Here is a 17,545-nt window from a genome sequence, read left to right as displayed (position 1 = left end):
GGTGCTCCAGGCTGCAGTGAGCTATGATCACACCACTGCACTCCAGCCTGGTAACAGAGTGAGACCCTGACTCTAAAAAAAAAATAAAAGAAGAAGAAGAAGAAGAGAAGAGGGCTGAAAGCCAGATTTCTAGCCAAAAGCCAGGGGAAAGCCCATCTTTACCCCGGCCTTTGGATTAGGGGAGGAAATAGTCACATATGAGAAGTCAAACCACGAGCCTGCGAGCCTGTGCCACATTCAGATGTGGAGTGGAATACACACGGAAATGTGCTCCAGGCTGCAGAGCCTCTGCAGAGGGAGAATTTCACAATCCTAGCTGCTCGGTGAGTGCTCCCTGCTCAACCTGACCCGATGCTTGATCCAAAGTTAGAAAACCAAGAGACCACAGTCCACGCAGACCCAGCACGTGCAGACAACAGGGCAGCAGGCAGCCAATCCTTGGGGATAAGAGACCAATTACTGGACTATCAAATAAGTAAGTTTAAAAGGAAACTGAGGTGAAGGAGAGTTAACAACCTGGTAGTAACAGTATGGCAGTGATGACGCACCTAGTGGTGTGAGAACGTGGTACTGAGTAGCACATCTCAAGGGCTTGGCCGAGATACTCCGGGTGTTAACAAGCAATCAGGGTACAGGGTGTTCACAATCAAGGATGAGCACAATAAGAGAATGCTGCAAACTGACGCTTGGTGACCCATGACCTTGTAGAGCTTTGCAGATGCTGTCAGGGAAGAAAAAAGCCTGGGAGGGGAGTTTTACTGTGTAGGTAGAGATCTCTATAAGGGAGAGGTAGGAGAGACTTCTACCCACCCCCCAGTCCAGGGAGGAAGCAAGGAAGCCCTACATGTGCACTAATAGAGGTGTGATGAAAGTGACAAGTGATCAGCCTTCGGAATGTCTGACATCAAAAGCCTGTCCCTCATTTGGCACCCTCATCTGCCTGCAACCCAGCTGAGGACCTAGGATCAAACGCAAAAGCTTAGAAGTAGCCCAGAAAGTTGTCTTAACACTCTTGCAGGGAAACACAGGCCCTGATTCTTAGAAGAGCCTTGTTCATTCTGCTCAAAGCTGCCTTCCAACGGCTGCTTGGGTTCCCAGCACAGAAGAGAAGGAACAGACCATGCAGCTGGAGATCAGCCTCTGTCAGCAGCAGGAAGTGGCTGTGGCCAGGGAGGAGACACAAATATATAAAAAAAACGGGAGCAGAAAGTTAGCTTGCAAAGACCCTAGATGGGCAGTCATGGGGTGGAGAGCAGCGCTGTGTCACTTAGCCTATTACTGTACGGTGTGTAATGTTCACAAAATTGCCCTTGGCCAAGAATCAAGGTTGAATTATGCTGAGTGTCCTCTGCAAAAGATTGTGAGCAACATTTTGGAGTCATATCTACTAGAAATGCTTGCAGTTGACTTGGAAAGTTCTGCAAGTCACATGGAATCTGCGTTCAATGAGGCAAATGCACTGGCCCGATGGAAGGTTAGAGGCAAAGAAGCCAGCCAAAGGGGTACAGGAGCGAGCGTCAGATGTAATTGGGTTGTAACAGCTTTGTTACAGTGTAATTCAAATACGTACAATTGGCCGGGCGTGGTGACTCACACCTGTAACCCCAGCACTTTGGGAGGCCAAGGCAGGTGGATCACTTGAGGTCAGGAGTTCAAGACCATCCTGGCCAACAGGGTGAAACCCTGTCTCTGCTGAAAATGCAAAAATTAGCTGGGCTTGGTGGTGCGCGCCTGTAATTCCTGCTATTCAGGAGGCTGAGGCAGGAGAATCACTTGAACCTGGGAGGTGGAGGTTGCGGTGAGCTGAGATCATGCCATTGCACTCCAGCCTGCGTGACAGGGCGAGAGTTCATTTCAAAAAAGAAAAAGAAAAAACTAAAAAACTCCAAATATGTACAATTTACCCATTTAAAGTGTCCAGTTCAGCAGTGTTTTGCATATTCAGAGATTTGTGCAACAGTCACTGTCTAATTCCAGAACATTTTTATCACCCCAAAAAGAAACCCTGTACCCATTAGCAGTCACTCTTCATTTACTTCCCCCAACCTTATTCCTGGCAGCCAGGAATCTACTTTCTATCTTTCTGGGGTTATCTTTTGGAGGCTTTGTATATCAATTGGTAGTATAGGACATGGCCTTTCTGTCCGGCAGATATCTTTGTAAACCAGAAAATATTATTTTGGCAGCTACTCAGCCCAAAGAATAGTAGATTCCACAAATTTGTTTGGCCATCTTTCTTTCCTCCCCCAACCTTGTTTTTATATACATAGTCTAAGAAATAATACATGCTCTTAGCAGAAATTCAGACAGTACAAAAATGTCCCGTCCCCGTTCTTTAAATGCCACTGTTATTTCCAGTGTCAGAATTGTGTTATTTAAGCATATATCTGCCTATTTATTTCACACAAATGGCAATGTGATGTACACAGTTCTTCATTGTGCTTTTCTAAAAAACTCACTTGCTGTATCTTAACAATGATTCCATAGCTGTGTTGTACAGCTGTGCAATATTCCCTTGTGTGCTTGTACCACAGCTCCTATGAGTCAGGCCCCCTCTTACCCATTGTAGGTGCCGTTGTTTGCACTCTTAAATGCAGTTCTGAAGCAATATCGTTGCTTTGACATTTTGTACACATGTGCAAGTAGGATACATTCCGAGAAGTGGAACTGCCGAGTCAAAAGGCATGAGCCATTTTAGGTTTGATGGGCAGTGCCAAAATATGGTCTTTTCCAAAAGATATCCCAGTTGACATTCCATCAGGTATGGATGCCGATAACTTTCTACACAACCTTGCTCACACAGTGGGTTATCAGGCAGTTTACTTCCAGATCAGGTAGGTGATCTATGGCATCCTCTTCCTGTGAGCTCAGGTTGCTGTGGGTGAGGGTAATACCCTTACCAGGGCATGTTGATTTGCCATGAGAGGGGTCTCTATTCAGATCTTTTGCCTATTGTTCTCTTGGCTGGGACCTTTCTTGTGGCTTGTCTATAGTTCTGCATAGACAAGAGATCACAGCTGTTTCTCATGTGTGTTGCAAATATTTCTCCAAGTTTTTCGTTTCTTCTTCTTTTTTGTATTTTTATTCTCTGCAGGACTTTAAAAACCTTCTTATGTAGTCATGTTTATTTTTTCTTCGCATTATGGCTTCTGAATTTATGTAGGAGTCATCCTTCTCTTAAAATTTGTCTTCTCCCATGATTTTGTATATTTTTTTTCTTTTTTAATGTCCCAAGTTTACTTCCATCTGAAATTTATTTTGGAATAAAGAATGAAATAAGAATCCAGCCCCCTCACCTACTGTCTAGTTTTTCCAAAACTATTTATTAAATAATCCACCTCTGTTGATTTGAAATGGCATCTTTCATCATATACAGACTTCCCCATTTCAAATAGATAGCTATTTGCCAACTCCTACTTTTAAAAAATGCAGAATAAAGTAAACAGCGTAAATGGCTGGGGTTGAGATGCTGTTTTGTTTTGTTCAGACCTCCTTTCAAGCAATCTGCACTCAACCACCCCTGCTCCCTCTGCCAGGAAAATCAAGCTTTTTAGGGACATACATTTCAGATTTTTTGTCACCTCCTTCTCTTTTCCAAGTGTTTCCGCAACACATCATTGTCATCCTCATGTTCTAGCCCCCAACTGACAGTCTCCTCAGAACAGCTTTGCAGGTAATACATGACACATGCAGTTGACATTATCTGTGGCTTCTTTGCTTGATGCAAAAAGTCACATTTAGCAAAGGAAAATACTGTACATTTCTGTCTGACCAATTGGAGTTTGTTGCTTTAGAAAAAGCTTTGAAGGTTGACTCATTACAGATAAAACTGAATGTTGCCACAGGAGGTCACTCTTGGGTAGGCTTTGTAGCTTGGTTGGGTTACCCATGGAAAACAAATTAAACCTAAGAAACCTACCTACCACTGCTGAGATAGCAAGTGTCAACCTAAAAGTGGTATGGGAAGAGGGTAAAACTGGATAACTCAGGTTTAACTTTTTTTTCTGATTATATAATCTTTGGAGATGCTCTATAGGAAATTTGGAAAGTAGAAAGAAGAAAATCTTAACAACTTTATATCTCGACTAGTAGTACCACTATGAATAATTTGGTGTACTATGTATCTGTCTCTCCTGGGGGAGCTGATATGGCATACGCACCCACAGAGAAAAGATTGTAAATATGTGCCCAGAAGAAATCCAAAACTGTATGAATATAATTTTCATTCTGCCTTTTTCTGCCTAAGATTTCAGTGTGGTATGTTGTGTCAACATCAGTTGTTAGGAGTATGTATTAGGTCTCCAAGATATACAAGGAAAAGAAGAGTTATCTATAGCTTTTTCAGGAAATCATAGTGTTCTAACAACCCAGGAAGCTATTTGCAGGGGTATATATTTTCCCTTATCTTCTTCTTCTGACATTACCATTGGATACCTTTAAGTGGCTAGGGCTCCCCACTCAAGTGAGATGTCTGTGTCCCCCACTGCCAAGAACCACAGAGCTCACCTTCCTTCCCAGTCCGACTTCCATGCCTACCCTGCTGTTTGCTTGTAAGCAGGCTCATGAGAACAGGCACCACCTGGCAGAGGGATGAAAACAGGTTCTGCTTCAACTTCTCCGGTATAGAACTTCTGCCACAAAGGGCAGTGCTTCCCAGTGCTGGGCTGTGGATTGGTATCCTGTCATGCCCAAATCTGCCTAGTCTTTACCAAATAAGCAGGTGGTAATACATGTGGACATTTTGTGCAAGGTGTTCATGTGTCTTGGGAAAACCTGTCTCATGTTCCCAGAAAGTAGCTTTCCTTACCTGAAGTTTAAGTGGCTTTTATGACATTGGCATGTAGATAGTAGAACTGTGCGTGTTTTTTTTGTTTGTTTGTTGTTTGTTTGTTTTTTGGGATAGAGTCTCGCTCAGTCGCCCAAGCTGGAGTGCAGTGGCGCGATCTTGGCTCACTGCAACCTCTACCTCCTGGGATCAAGCGATTCTCCCGCCTCAGCCTCCCGAGTAGCTGGGGTTACAGGCACCCACCATCATGCCTGGCTACTTTTTGTATTTTTGTAGAGGTGGAGTTTCACCATGTTGGCCAGGCTCATCTTGAACTCCTAACCTCAGATGATCTGCCCACCTCGGCCTCCCAAAGTGCTGGGATTACAGCTGTGAGCAACCGTGCCCAACTGAACTGTATGTGTTTTAAGGTGATTATGGAGCAAAATTTTTGTTAGCCTTTAAATTAATTTTTTAAAAATTAAATCTTTAAGTAAGGAAACTGTTGACAGCTAGACAAGTTTACAAACAAAGGGTATCTGCTAGGGCTACTGTGGTTTTGGTTGCATCCTGAAGGATGAGTGTTTTAAGGGTAGGATGAGTGTTTTAAGGGTAGGAGAAGCATGGACCTCAACGTAGTAATGCTTCCCTTTGCTTCAAGGACGTTGATGTCTTATTCTCTTATCTCACAGTCTCTGTGTTAACTGGAAAGTTTGGTCCCTTTTCTTTTATGATAACTGACATATTTGGATTTATGGCCACCACCTTACTATGTGCTTTTTTTGTTTTGGAGACAGGGTCTTGCTCTGTCACCCAGGCTGGAGTGCAGTGGCGCCATCACAGCTCGCTGCAGCCCCAATCTCCCAGGCTCAAGTAATCCTCCCACCTTAGCCTCCAAACAGCTGGAACTAGAGGCACATGCCACCATGCCTGGCTAATTTTTGTATTTTTTGTAGAGGCGGGGTTTTACTATGTTGCCCAGACTGGTCTCCAACTCCTGGGCTCAAGCGATCTGCCTGCCTCAGCCTCCCAAAGTGCTGGGATTATAGGTGTGAGCCACCATGCTTAGCTATTACATGCCTTAGTTTTTCCTTCTCCACAAAGTAGACATTATTATTATTTTGGTTTTGTACAATCAACGTTTGTTTAGATTTGTCCACAGATTGATCAATATCTTTGCTCACCTTTCTCCGCCCCTGCCCCCCACCACATCTCAATGTATCTATGGTCATTTTCCTTTTGCTTAAGTTGCATTCTTTAGGTGGTTATATGTTAGAAATAAATTCTCAGGTTGTATAGTTTGGCTGGAACTATCTTTATTTTGCCCTCCTTCTGGAAAGGCAGTTTTGCTGAGTATAGAGTCCTAGCCTGACAGCTATTTTCTCATATCACATTGAAGATATGACTCCATAACTTCTGGCTTCCATTGGGGAAGTTGAGGACTTGGCCATCCTTTCTAGGTGACTCGTCTTTATTCTTTGTCTCTTTTAAGCTTTCTTGGTCTTCTATAGTTTTGTTAAGATTGTTTGGGAATTCATTTGTTGGGTTTATAGGATCCTCACCCAACAAATCATCAGGAAACAGTTGTCAGAAGACATCATTGGTCCTGTGTTTCCTATAGAAATAAGAAACAATAAATATTGCACTGAATGTTTGTGGTTTGGAGTCCCTGAATGATAAAGAAGGAACATATTTGCAAAAAGTTGCGTAGGGTTTTTTTATGCAGAATTTTGTCAGAAGACAGTGGTGCTGCATGTTTTTCTTAGAGTGCAAATGTACATTGCTAAGATTTTTTTAAAGATGGCATGTGCTTTGAAAAGAGGATATTGCATTTTTAAGAGTTTAAAAATCTTTTGAGTGAGAAATATAAAAACATCATATTTTCACCTCCTTAGATGAAATGAAAGATGTTTCTCATTAAAACAAAAAAAAGGAAAGCCGGGGCGCGGTGGCTCACGCCTGTAATCCCAGCACTTTGGGAGGCCAAGATGGGCGGATCACGAGGTCAGGAGATCGAGACCATCCTGGCTAACACGGTGAAACCCCGTCTCTACTAAAAATGCAAAAAATTAGCCGGGTGTGGCAGCGGGCGCCCATAATCCCAGCTACTTGGGAGGCTGAGGCAGGAGAATGGCGTGAACCCGGGAGGCGGAACTTGCAGTGAGCCGAAATCGCGCCACTGCACTCCAGCCTGGGCGACTGAGCGAGACCTTGACTCAAAAAAGAAAAAAAAAAAGAGGAAATATTAGCCGAATAAGTTATACAGAGTTACCATATGACCCAGCAATTCCACTCTGAGGTATATTCCCCAAAGACTTGAAGACAGGGACTCAAACAGATATTTATACACCAGTGTTCATAGCGACAGTATTCAGTATAGCCAAAAGGTGGAACCAGCCTGAGTGGCCACCAACAGATGAATGGATGAACACAATGCGCTGTATCCACCCAATGGAATGTTATTCAGACTTAAAGAGGAATGAAGTACTGATCTATGCAGCAATGTGGATGAACTATGAACAGTTTATGCTAATTGAAAGAGGCCAGACACAAAAGTGCACGTATTTTATGATTCCATTTATACAAAAAGTTCAGAATAGGTAAATCCATAGAGACAAAAAATAGATTCATGCTTGGCAGGGCCTCGGGGGAGGGGAGGATAGGGAGTGCCTGTTTAAGGGATGTGGGGTTTCCTTTTGGTGTCATGAAATGTTCTGAAACTAAATAGAGGTAATAGTTGTGCAATATTGTGAATGTACTTGATGCCATTGAATTAATACACTTTAAAATGGTTCCAAGGATAAATTCCGTGTTATGTATATTTTACCACAGTTGAAAAGAAACACTGGCTGGGTGCAGTGGCTCACGCCTGTAATCCCAGCACTTTGGGAAGCTGAGGCGGGCGGATCACCTGAGGTCGGGAGTTCAAGACCAGCCTGACCAACATGGAGAAATCCCATCTCTACTAAAAATACAAAATTAGCCGGGTGTGGTGGCACATGCCTGTAATCCCAGCTACTCGGGAGGCTGAGGCTGGAGAATTGCTTGAACCCAGGAGGCAGAGGTTGCGGTGACCTGAGATTGTGCCATTGCACTCCAGCCTGGGCAACCAGAGCGAAACTCCGTCTCAAAAAAAAAAAAGAAGAAGAAGAAGAAAAAAGAAAAGAAACACTGGTTGTGTTGTGAAAGTCCTCAGAAATGGGGAGGGGAGCCTGGAGCACCTACCCTCCCTCCCACTGCCCTCTCAGCCCCAGAGACTGCCCTTCTGTCCTTCATCAGAGCACGCGATGAGCTCCATTCCTGGTCGCCATCTGAGAATGACACAATGAGTAGGACTAGGACTTTAAAACTAGTGTATAGAGGTTTTATCCTCCATGTACTGCGTCTTAAGTTGGGCTATGTGTGTATTGGTCCCCAGAGCATTTTTTCAGCTAAATTGCATAATGACTGTTATTTTAAAAACTGGAATAGGAAAAATCTTAATGTTATATTATGCCTGTGGCATTGTCTTAAAATCAGTTTCACCATTTAAGTCCACTATTCACAGGAAAATCTGAAATGCCTCAGGCTCACCAACAAGCGAGGCCTGCCCACTTTCTCTTCCTGTTGGCAGCTCAACTCCTCCTGAGCCAGTGATTTTTTTTAAAGAGATGGGATCTTGCTATGTTGTCCAGGCTGGATTTGAACTCAAGCTCAAGCCATCTTTCCACCTGAGATTCCTGAGTAGCTGGGCCTACAGGCACAATGCCATGCCTGGCACCATTGATGTCTGAGCATTTGCCTTAGATGAGCAGAGGAGCTGGACTCGCAGTGTAGAGTCTCCTTAAACCTTGAATGCAATGAAGCCCATCCTGACTAGCCTACATATTACATGGCTGCTTTAACCAGGACTTTTGTCCCCACTATCTGTGCCACAAACTGGGCAAATAGTTCCTAAATAACTTGCTTTAAGTTGTGCCTGTCATGGTTAAAATGCTACCCACAAATACTAACAAATTGAATATCAAATTCTTATCCAGTAGTTTTATCCAGTTGCCAGGGTGCCCTGACAGTCATTCCCAGCCACCCCAATTGCAAGGTCTGCCATTAGCACATTTCTCCCTGTGGATTGCTAAGTGCCTGCCCCAGACCATGCCTGGGCTGATCAAGAGAGGCCTGATTCTTGCATCATCTTGAGTGCAGTTGCCTGCTACGTTCCTAAAATACTACTTTAAAGAAGAGATCTCTAGTTGACTGTATGAACATGTTCATTTGTGCGTTTGCCAGGGTCACGTCAATTGCAGACAGATTGAATGTGGAATTTGCTTTGATCCACAAAGAGAGGAAGAAGGCGAATGAAGTGGACCGGATGGTCCTGGTGGGTGACGTGAAGGACCGCGTGGCCATCCTCGTGGATGACATGGCTGACACATGCGGCACCATCTGCCATGCCGCGGATAAGTACGCAGGGCGGTGGGGAAAGCGTTAGGACTTCTCACTAGGAAAGGGAAACACATCAGCTTTTAGAAATTGGGCTCTATTCTCCTGATTATTGCTGGTCTTGGCAGTGGAGTTTTAGACCAAAGGAGATTCTAGGCCCTTTTATCTTTATACTTCTTCTCTGGTAGAAAAGAAAGCATGGGCCTTTTCGTTTTCCAGGGTGACCTTGTAGTGTACTTGAAAAAGGGTCAAAGAAGGTGCTTCCCTTTGCCTGAGCACAAAAGGAAAGATGGTTTTTCGGGCTTCTTCAGTCCCTTGCTTCCTTCCATTGGCTTTCGTGCCAGCCTTCTCGGCCACATGGGTGTCTGAAGGATTTGTAGACCTGCTGTCCAGTATGGAAACCCCCAGCCACACATGGCCGTGGAGCTCTTGGAATGTGGCCAGTCTGACCTGAGATGTGCTGAGAGTGTAAAAAGGCCACTAGGTTTGGAGACTTAATATGAATCAATGAGTATAAATATCTCATTTACATATATGTTTTTATATTGATTACACATCAAAACAATGATGTTTTGGCTATATTGGTTTAAACTGGTGGCTCTCAAGCAGGAGTGATTTTGCCCCCTGGGAGACATGTGGCAAGGTCTAGAGACATTTTTTGTTGTCACGGCTGAGGGGTAGGGTGTTGTTAGTGGGTAGAGGCCAGGGATGCTGTTGAATTTTCTCATAATGCATAGGACAGCCCCCATGACAAAGAATTATCCTGGCTCAAGTGCCAAGGTTGATAGTCCCCGATTTAACGGAATACAAAGTGTTTGCTCATGCTTGAATGATCCTATCTTAGGTTAATAAATGTGAGTAAAATTTGTTGCATTTTTCTTTTATGGAGCACACTTTTGCTTTTACCATTCATACTAGGGGAGAGTATTCCAAGAATATTTGCATACCCTTAATTTTTATCTTCTGCTGTTCTACAGGCTGCTGTCAGCTGGAGCCACCAAAGTGTATGCTATCCTTACCCATGGGATCTTCTCTGGACCAGCTATTTCCAGAATAAATAATGCCGCCTTTGAGGCTGTTGTCGTCACAAACACAATTCCGCAAGAGGACAAAATGAAACACTGCACCAAGATTCAGGTAGTGTCTACACCGCAGGCAGCCAAGCAGCCAGGCACCTACTTTAGATCCCTAAAAATAGCATCATGTCTTCTGTGTGTTGGCTCATGCTTGGCAGAGGCGGCAGCTTCTCATGATGGCAGAATATAAATCATATTAGATCCCTGAAAAAGACCGGGACCAGCAGAGGTCAACGTTCACTATTTAGAAATAGAGAGTGAATAAAATCACAATAGAAAAACGGTCAGAAATGGGCTGTGCTAAAGCTAAACTTACATATGACCAATAATTCCACCCCTAGATATATGCCCCCCAAATTTGGAAACATATTCAAACAGAAACTTGTACAGACATGTTCATAGCAGCACTATTCACAATAACCAAAAGGTAGAACCACCCAATGGCCATCAACAGACAAACAGACGGCAAGTGTGGTCTATCGCTACCATGGAATATTATTCAGTCTTTAAAGGGAAAGAAATCCTGACGCATGCTACAGCATGGATGAACCTTGAAAACATCATGCTAAGTGAAACAAAGCCAGATGTAAAAGGAGGAATATTGTGTTTCTGCTTCTAGGAGGTACCTGAGATTGGAAAATTCATAGAGACAAAGTAGAATGGTGGCTACCAGGGTCTGGGGGTAAGGGGGGCAGTGGGGAGTTATCTATCGCTTAATGACTGTATAGGTTTTGTTTGGAACGATAAAAACAGTTTGGAAATAAATAATGGTGATAGTTCACATTAGGAATGTAATTAATGCCAATAAATTATATACTTAAAAATGGTTAAAATGGCAAATTTGATGTTATATATGTAAATTTTAAACTGATAAGAACAGACACTATACTTGATCTTAGATAGATAGATACATAGATACATAGATAGGTACACATTCACACAATAAAAAAAATGGGGGTGGGAGCAGCAGGCTGAGCAGAGGATCTTCAGAGCTTTGCTCCTTCCTTTCCCTGCTGATTGGATGCCCATGGGCCAACAGAGAGCTGATAATCATATAGATAGCAATTGGCCTGAAATAAGTCAAAGGGTTTGAGCCCCATTTTGCCTCTATGTCTCTGTGACCTTGGCAAGTCATTTTTTTTTTTTTTTTTTTTTTTGAGAGGGAGTCTCGCTCTGTCACCCAGGCTGGAGTGCAGTGGCCAAATCTCAGCTCACTGCAAGCTCCGCCTCCTGGGTTTACGCCATTCTTCTGCCTCAGCCTCCCGAGTAGCTGGGACTACAGGCACCCGCCACCTCGCCCGGCATTTTTTTTGTATTTTTTAGTAGAGACGGGGTTTCACCATGTCAGCCAGGATGGTCTCGATCTCCTGACCTCGTGATCCGCCCATCTCAGCCTCCCAAAGTGCTGGGATTACAGGCTTGAGCCACCACGCCCGGCCATGGCAAGTCATTTCATTGCTCCAAAGCCTCATCTCCCATCAGCAGAGCATGAAGGTGCATCACAGTGATCTGCTTCATGATTTCTGATTCCTCAGAGAGAAAAGCAGTTTCCTTGACACAAAGCAGTAAGTCTGAAAATGGTCGGAATAGCGATGTCATATATTTTCATGCCTGATTAGCAGTAGTTTAGGATGGGAGTTGGCACACTATGGCTTACAAGTGAAATCCAGCCTGTCATCTGTTTCTGCAAATTTTTATCAGAGCACAACCATGCCCATTCATATATGTATTGCCCGTGGCTGCTTTCACGCTACAATGCAGAAGTTGAGTATTTGTGACAGAGACCCTCCAGCTTCCAAAGCCAAAAATGTTAACTATTTGGTCCTCTATGGTTTGCTGATCCCTGAGTTAGAAGATCACAGTTGTGCTTTTAAATGACGCAGTCAGCGCCTTTTCAGAAACAGAAAGAAAAACCTTCCATATAATGCTGAAAGTTAATTTAAAATAACAAATGCCCCTGGAAAGGTGTTCTGGTTAACAGTATCCTGAAAAGCCTTCTGTCTCTGCACTGGAAATCCCCTTCCAAGATCCCATACGGGTCTGGTTCAACGGGTTGTAATTTGAAGACATACCCCAAAGCTGTCTGTCCTCTCAAAAGTGTGGGAGGTTTTGATAGCAACACATCATGTATGCTACAGAAATTATTTCTCAGCTTTCCAGCTTTTCAGTTTTTAAAGAACTCTAACTAAGATGTCCTGCTTCCCTTCTCCCTTTGTTTTTCTCGTTGGCATTTAGGTCATTGACATTTCCATGATCTTGGCCGAAGCAATCCGAAGGACACACAATGGGGAATCCGTGTCCTACCTGTTCAGCCATGTCCCGCTATAAATCCAGAATGGGACGTGCCCAGCAAGCCTACTCTGACTTCTGACTTGTTTTTGTTTTCTGGATGTTTAGCTGTAGGTACTCAGCAATGATAGTTAATCACTGGCAAAAGCATCAGATCTTTGTATATGCTAAGATTTATTGTTTCCCCTTCTAAAGCTCAAGATCATTTCTTTCCAGTTTTTGGGGAAATGGTGGTGGTTATTTGGTCTTTAAGTGAACTGTCTTAAATAAGAAACGTTTTTGTCATTTTGACTTTTAACGGGTACAGGTGATCTCTTCCTTGTTCTTTCAATACTTTGAGGCGACAACTTTCAAGTATATAATTCATTGTGGAAGTCATAGTTTATATATTTAGAGGTTGCCAAAGGTGACTTCAGATTAAAACCTCCTGTGTAATATATATGATAATGCCTATGGACATTTGGGTAAAACCTGTATAGAATTAATTGCCTTTTACTTTGGAGTGAACCTTGGAAAATTTATAATTATCATACCATGGATTTTGAATTTTTCTTTTTTTTGATAACTCAGTTTCATATAAACCATCTTGGTTATTGTGCTTAATTTGGACCAAATTTTATTTAGCTTAATATGGACACTGACACATTTTGGGGGGTATACATCAGACATATCAGAGCAGTGTAGTTCTGGATCATTTTTTAAATTACTTCTTCTAAAACATAACTGTCACTTACCTGAAATGCTGCATCCTAAATTTCCAAAATTATATTGAGCAATCACCAAGGCCTAAAGCCAATTGACCTTTAAAGGTACTTATTTCAGCTAACATTAAATTTAAAGCCTAAGAATGTATAGAGCTAGTTTTAAAATAATGATCTCAGATTTTTAAAAAGGATATAGAAACCTGCATTGTCATTCTCTGAATTAAAAACTGATGTTTTCTATCGTATTTAGCCCCACCTTTGTATTTTAAGTCCTTCAGAATACGTTTATGAACCAATGAGACTGGACTTAGCCACACACAATGGAAATTCACACCTTGACTATTTGGTGTTTCCAGTTCACAAAGGTGATGAAGACTGTCTTGGGAGCAACTTAATCCCAGAAGTTGTACATTTCTTGCTGCTCCTGGCATGGAAACTTAAGTGAGACCACCAATACATTGGCCCTGTCCAATTCTACTGAATGGGGGTGGACTTGGCACTTACCTGGCAAAAACAGGAGCCAGAGAAATGTGAATATACAAAGTTGTTTAGCCTCAACTTAAATTACGTTAGTCAACTTATAGATATTCATATGATCGCTTTTCTTTTTAGATACTACATCAACTAGATTCAGGAATATATCATTTGCAGTGCTTGTATTGGCTTAAAATATAAGATTTAAGATCCTCTAACATTGTACTAAAAAATTTCAATAAAATCATTCTGACTGCTTTCATAGTTTGTATTATCATTGTGGAGTATATTTTTTGACGGAGTGATGTGTTGCAGTACCTGAAAATGTTTGCTACTTTACGATTATAGTCCAGCATACAAAATTACAGAAAAGCCAGAAGTAATTGATGTCACCTGTTTTCCATTTTGAAGGTATTTCTTCCTGAAGAACTTACTAGCAATCTCCTTTCCCCAAAGCATAACAGCTGTGCCACATAAGGTGTCCAAGTTGTTAATTCCACATGTTTCCTATAAAATTAAAGATGGTACAGTGTGTTCACACATCAGAGTAGTGATGTTCAATATCCATCTATTGGAGCAAACCAAGCTTAAATGTAGGCTGCATAAAACTTGTTCTTATTCATTGATTTCAGAAGCACCTAGAAGGATTCCTGTCCCCATAGAACAGCCTGTTCAGTGATAGTTCAAACTACTCTCGTGAGTGCAAAGTAAAGCCATAATTACGTGCTCCTGGTGAAGCTCAGCTGTAAAGTATGTGTAACACTAAGAATGGCAACATGTTTTCTTAAAGTCACAGTGAAATATGAAGAATTACAGCCAGGTCCATCTGAGAAAAAAGGTGATCACAGTGTGTATGAGAGAACACGATAGAATGTACTAGAAAGGAGGAAGGAAGTGAAGGAGAAGTGAAAGCCAAAGACACTTCATCAGCTTTACAATTGCACTTAATAATGATGTCACACCTCTTCAGAGATGTTTCATTTCCTATGGCAAGTCTGTCTAATCCTCTGGCTGAACTACAGGGGACAGGGAACTGGTAAAGGGAAAGATGGAGTACTAAGGCATGCAGAGGTTGGAATCACGCTGGGGAGACCAGGAAGCGCTCGGTGATCACCATTAGATGGTTTATGTCAGAATTTTCCAGAACACCTATGGTGTGTTCAATGTGGAGGCTGCGACGCAGACAGAGGGGTGTTTGGTACATGATGTGTTTGAGCAAAGATGTCCCAGGGAAGAAGAGAGTTAGAGGCTGAAACACACTCAGCTATCCCGTATCTAAATTGCGTGAAATCAACAAGGTTCCTCCTTCTCACTACCAATATTTATCTTCCTGATTTATCTCCCTGTGCCCCAGGAACACATCCCTCCACCTTTTTTCTGACTCTGCTTTCCAAGATCACATCCTGGGTGGTTTCCTTTATTGCAATCTTTGAGCTCTATTTCCTATTCTGAAAGCATAATGCCCAGGAACACAGACTTCACCACTTACCAGGGTTTTAAAACCAACAGCAACAACGACCTTGGGTTGGTTACTTAACCCCTATGCCTCAGTGTCCTTACATGTGAGATGGGGATAATAAATGAGTGTGAAGTTTAGAATTGCCCAGTTTGTATATTAACTTCAGTTTTAGAGAGAGTCTCCTGAACCACCCCTAGAAAGAATGTAAGGTATGAAGAGGCAAGATTTTCATGCGTTTTCTAGGTGTTAAGCCTAGAGGGGAACACAATGCCCTCCTGCCATTTTAGAAGGGCTACATTGTCTTGGCATGTGACTGCCTCAGTGAAGGGTAGCATTTAGATGACAAATAGTTGCATGTTAAAAACAAAAAAAACTTCATTATGCTTAAAGTAGTGGTTCTACCAGCATGTCCCGTGGCAGCTGGTTTTGCCCACCACATTAAAATTTTTTTTGCCCCAGGGCTGGCACTACCAAGTAGATATGCATATGATTTAAGGCTGTTAACCAGGGTGGCTTACATCAGTAACTGCCAGAGGAAAAGACTGCTGTAATTATCATACAGAAGAAATACCTGACAAATTATCGGATTCCAGCACAGTGACTCACTTATTCAAAATAACTGAAAACACTGGCTGTCACTGTGATGACCGGAATGACAACTAATAGCAGATCCCAGGTACAGAGGGCACGCTATGGGGCAGCTAACTGGAAATACAAGTATGGCTGAGATTCCTGTGGACATTCTGTGGAGAAGAATTGCTGATACTGCTCAGAATGCTACAATGAGGTCTCGTGGTTGTTGTATGATTTTCATTGGTATAGATGAAGAGCAAGGCCCTCAGGTGTGAAAGTGTGATCCTCCAGGTTACGGCTGTGATTTAAAGCCACTGCAGCAGGAGTTAAACAAACTGAGTCAACCAGCTTCCTTGAAAAAAAAAGTGAAAAAGAAATTTGATTTGATATTTGAACAGGCAGTGGAAACTGCAATTACATGCCTGTCTACTGTTTTATCAATTGATTTCAAACCTTCAGAAATAGAAGTTGGAGTAGTGACGGTTGAAAATCCTAAATTCGCGATTCATACAGAAGCAGAGATTGATGCGCTCACATTGTTGTTAGTTTACCAAATCCATGATGCCACTTACCTGTGTGTTTGGTAACATCAAACCATTATGGAGGTCCCTGGACTAAAAAAGGAGCTTCTCCCACTCCTCCTACCACTGAAGTGGTTAAGACTCTATAAATAAAAACAATGCTTTTGGAATCCCAGCATTTTGGGAGGCCAAGGCAGGTGCATTACCTGAGGTCAGGAGTTCGAGACCAGCCTGGCCAACATAGTGAAACCCCAGTCTATTAAAAATCCAAAAATTAGCCAGGCATAGTGGCGCATGCCTGTAATCCCAGCCACTTGGGAGGCTAAGGCACGAGAATCACTTCAACTCGGGAGGCAGAGGTTGCAGTGAGCCATGATTGTGCCACTGCGCTCCAGCCTGGGCAACAGAGTGAGACTGTCTCAAACAACAACAACAACAACTTTCAGCTGGGTGCTGTGGCGCATTCTTGTAATCCCAGCTACCCAGAAGGCTGAGGCAGTAGAATTGCTTGAGCCCAGGAATTTGAGACGGGCCTGGGCAACATAGAGAAACCCCATCTCTTAAAAACAACAGCAGTACTTCCAGTGGGCAGTAGCAACAACAGATAGGAATGAATGCCATGTGGTTATAGAGATAGTAATCAATTGAGGTCATTTACAACAATCTGATTTCATTGTAGCCCTCATTCACCATCCATCCCATCATAAATACAACCAAAAGTGGTGCCCAATATAAATGGGAAGAACAGTCTTCAGTATCCTAACAGATGAGTTCTGTGGCCAAAAGAAAAGCCGGCTAAATGAATTTTACATTTTAAGAGAGTGATAAAAAAAGAGAATAAGAAAGTGAAAAACATAATGCAGTAGAAAATGCCCTAAATTGGGAGTGTGGCGATCTAGATTCTGGTTCCTGATATGCTGCTAGCAAGCTGGGTGACCTTGGAAAAATGTGTATGCCACTCTGAGTATGAGCATCTTTCTGCAAAATTAGAGGAAAGATGATTGCAGAAGTCCCCAGCAGTTTTAATAGGCGATGCCATTTATTCTAGATGTAGTTGGAATAGTGCTAACTGAAGGCACAGATGGTTGCTCTCCATCGGGTAACCAACTTGTTTTGGTTTGCCTGGGACTTTTCTCAATTTAGCCCTGAAAGACCTATATCTTAGGAAACCCCTCAGTCCTGGGCAAACCAAGACATTTGGTCTCCTGTTCCCTCTTTTAAGGTGGATAGTTCTGCATCCCCAGCACCACCTTGGTAAGGAATCC

The 17,545-nt window shown here is 42.6% G+C and overlaps 1 protein-coding gene and 1 pseudogene across 1 annotated transcript in view; both read left to right on the top strand.

The window, feature by feature from the left end:
• PRPS2 (phosphoribosyl pyrophosphate synthetase 2) overlaps positions 1-13,780 on the top strand; it is a 33,914-nt gene extending 20,134 nt beyond the window's left edge. Inside the window, 4 exon segments of the mRNA XM_033201087.1 lie at positions 788-789; positions 9,032-9,205; positions 10,162-10,321; positions 12,496-13,780. Of these exon segments, the coding sequence (XP_033056978.1) occupies positions 788-789; positions 9,032-9,205; positions 10,162-10,321; positions 12,496-12,588 (429 nt within the window). The 3' untranslated portion in view covers positions 12,589-13,780.
• Positions 13,574-16,346, top strand: LOC117077840 (annotated as a pseudogene).
• Positions 16,347-17,545: the final 1,199 nt, after the last annotated feature.

The sequence above is a fragment of the Trachypithecus francoisi genome, unplaced genomic scaffold (genome assembly GCF_009764315.1).
Source record: "Trachypithecus francoisi isolate TF-2019V2 unplaced genomic scaffold, Tfra_2.0 Lachesis_group6, whole genome shotgun sequence".
Lineage (NCBI taxonomy): Eukaryota > Metazoa > Chordata > Mammalia > Primates > Cercopithecidae > Trachypithecus > Trachypithecus francoisi.
The sequence above is the reverse complement of the archived record's forward strand: the minus strand, read 5'-3'. Positions and strand labels throughout refer to the sequence as shown.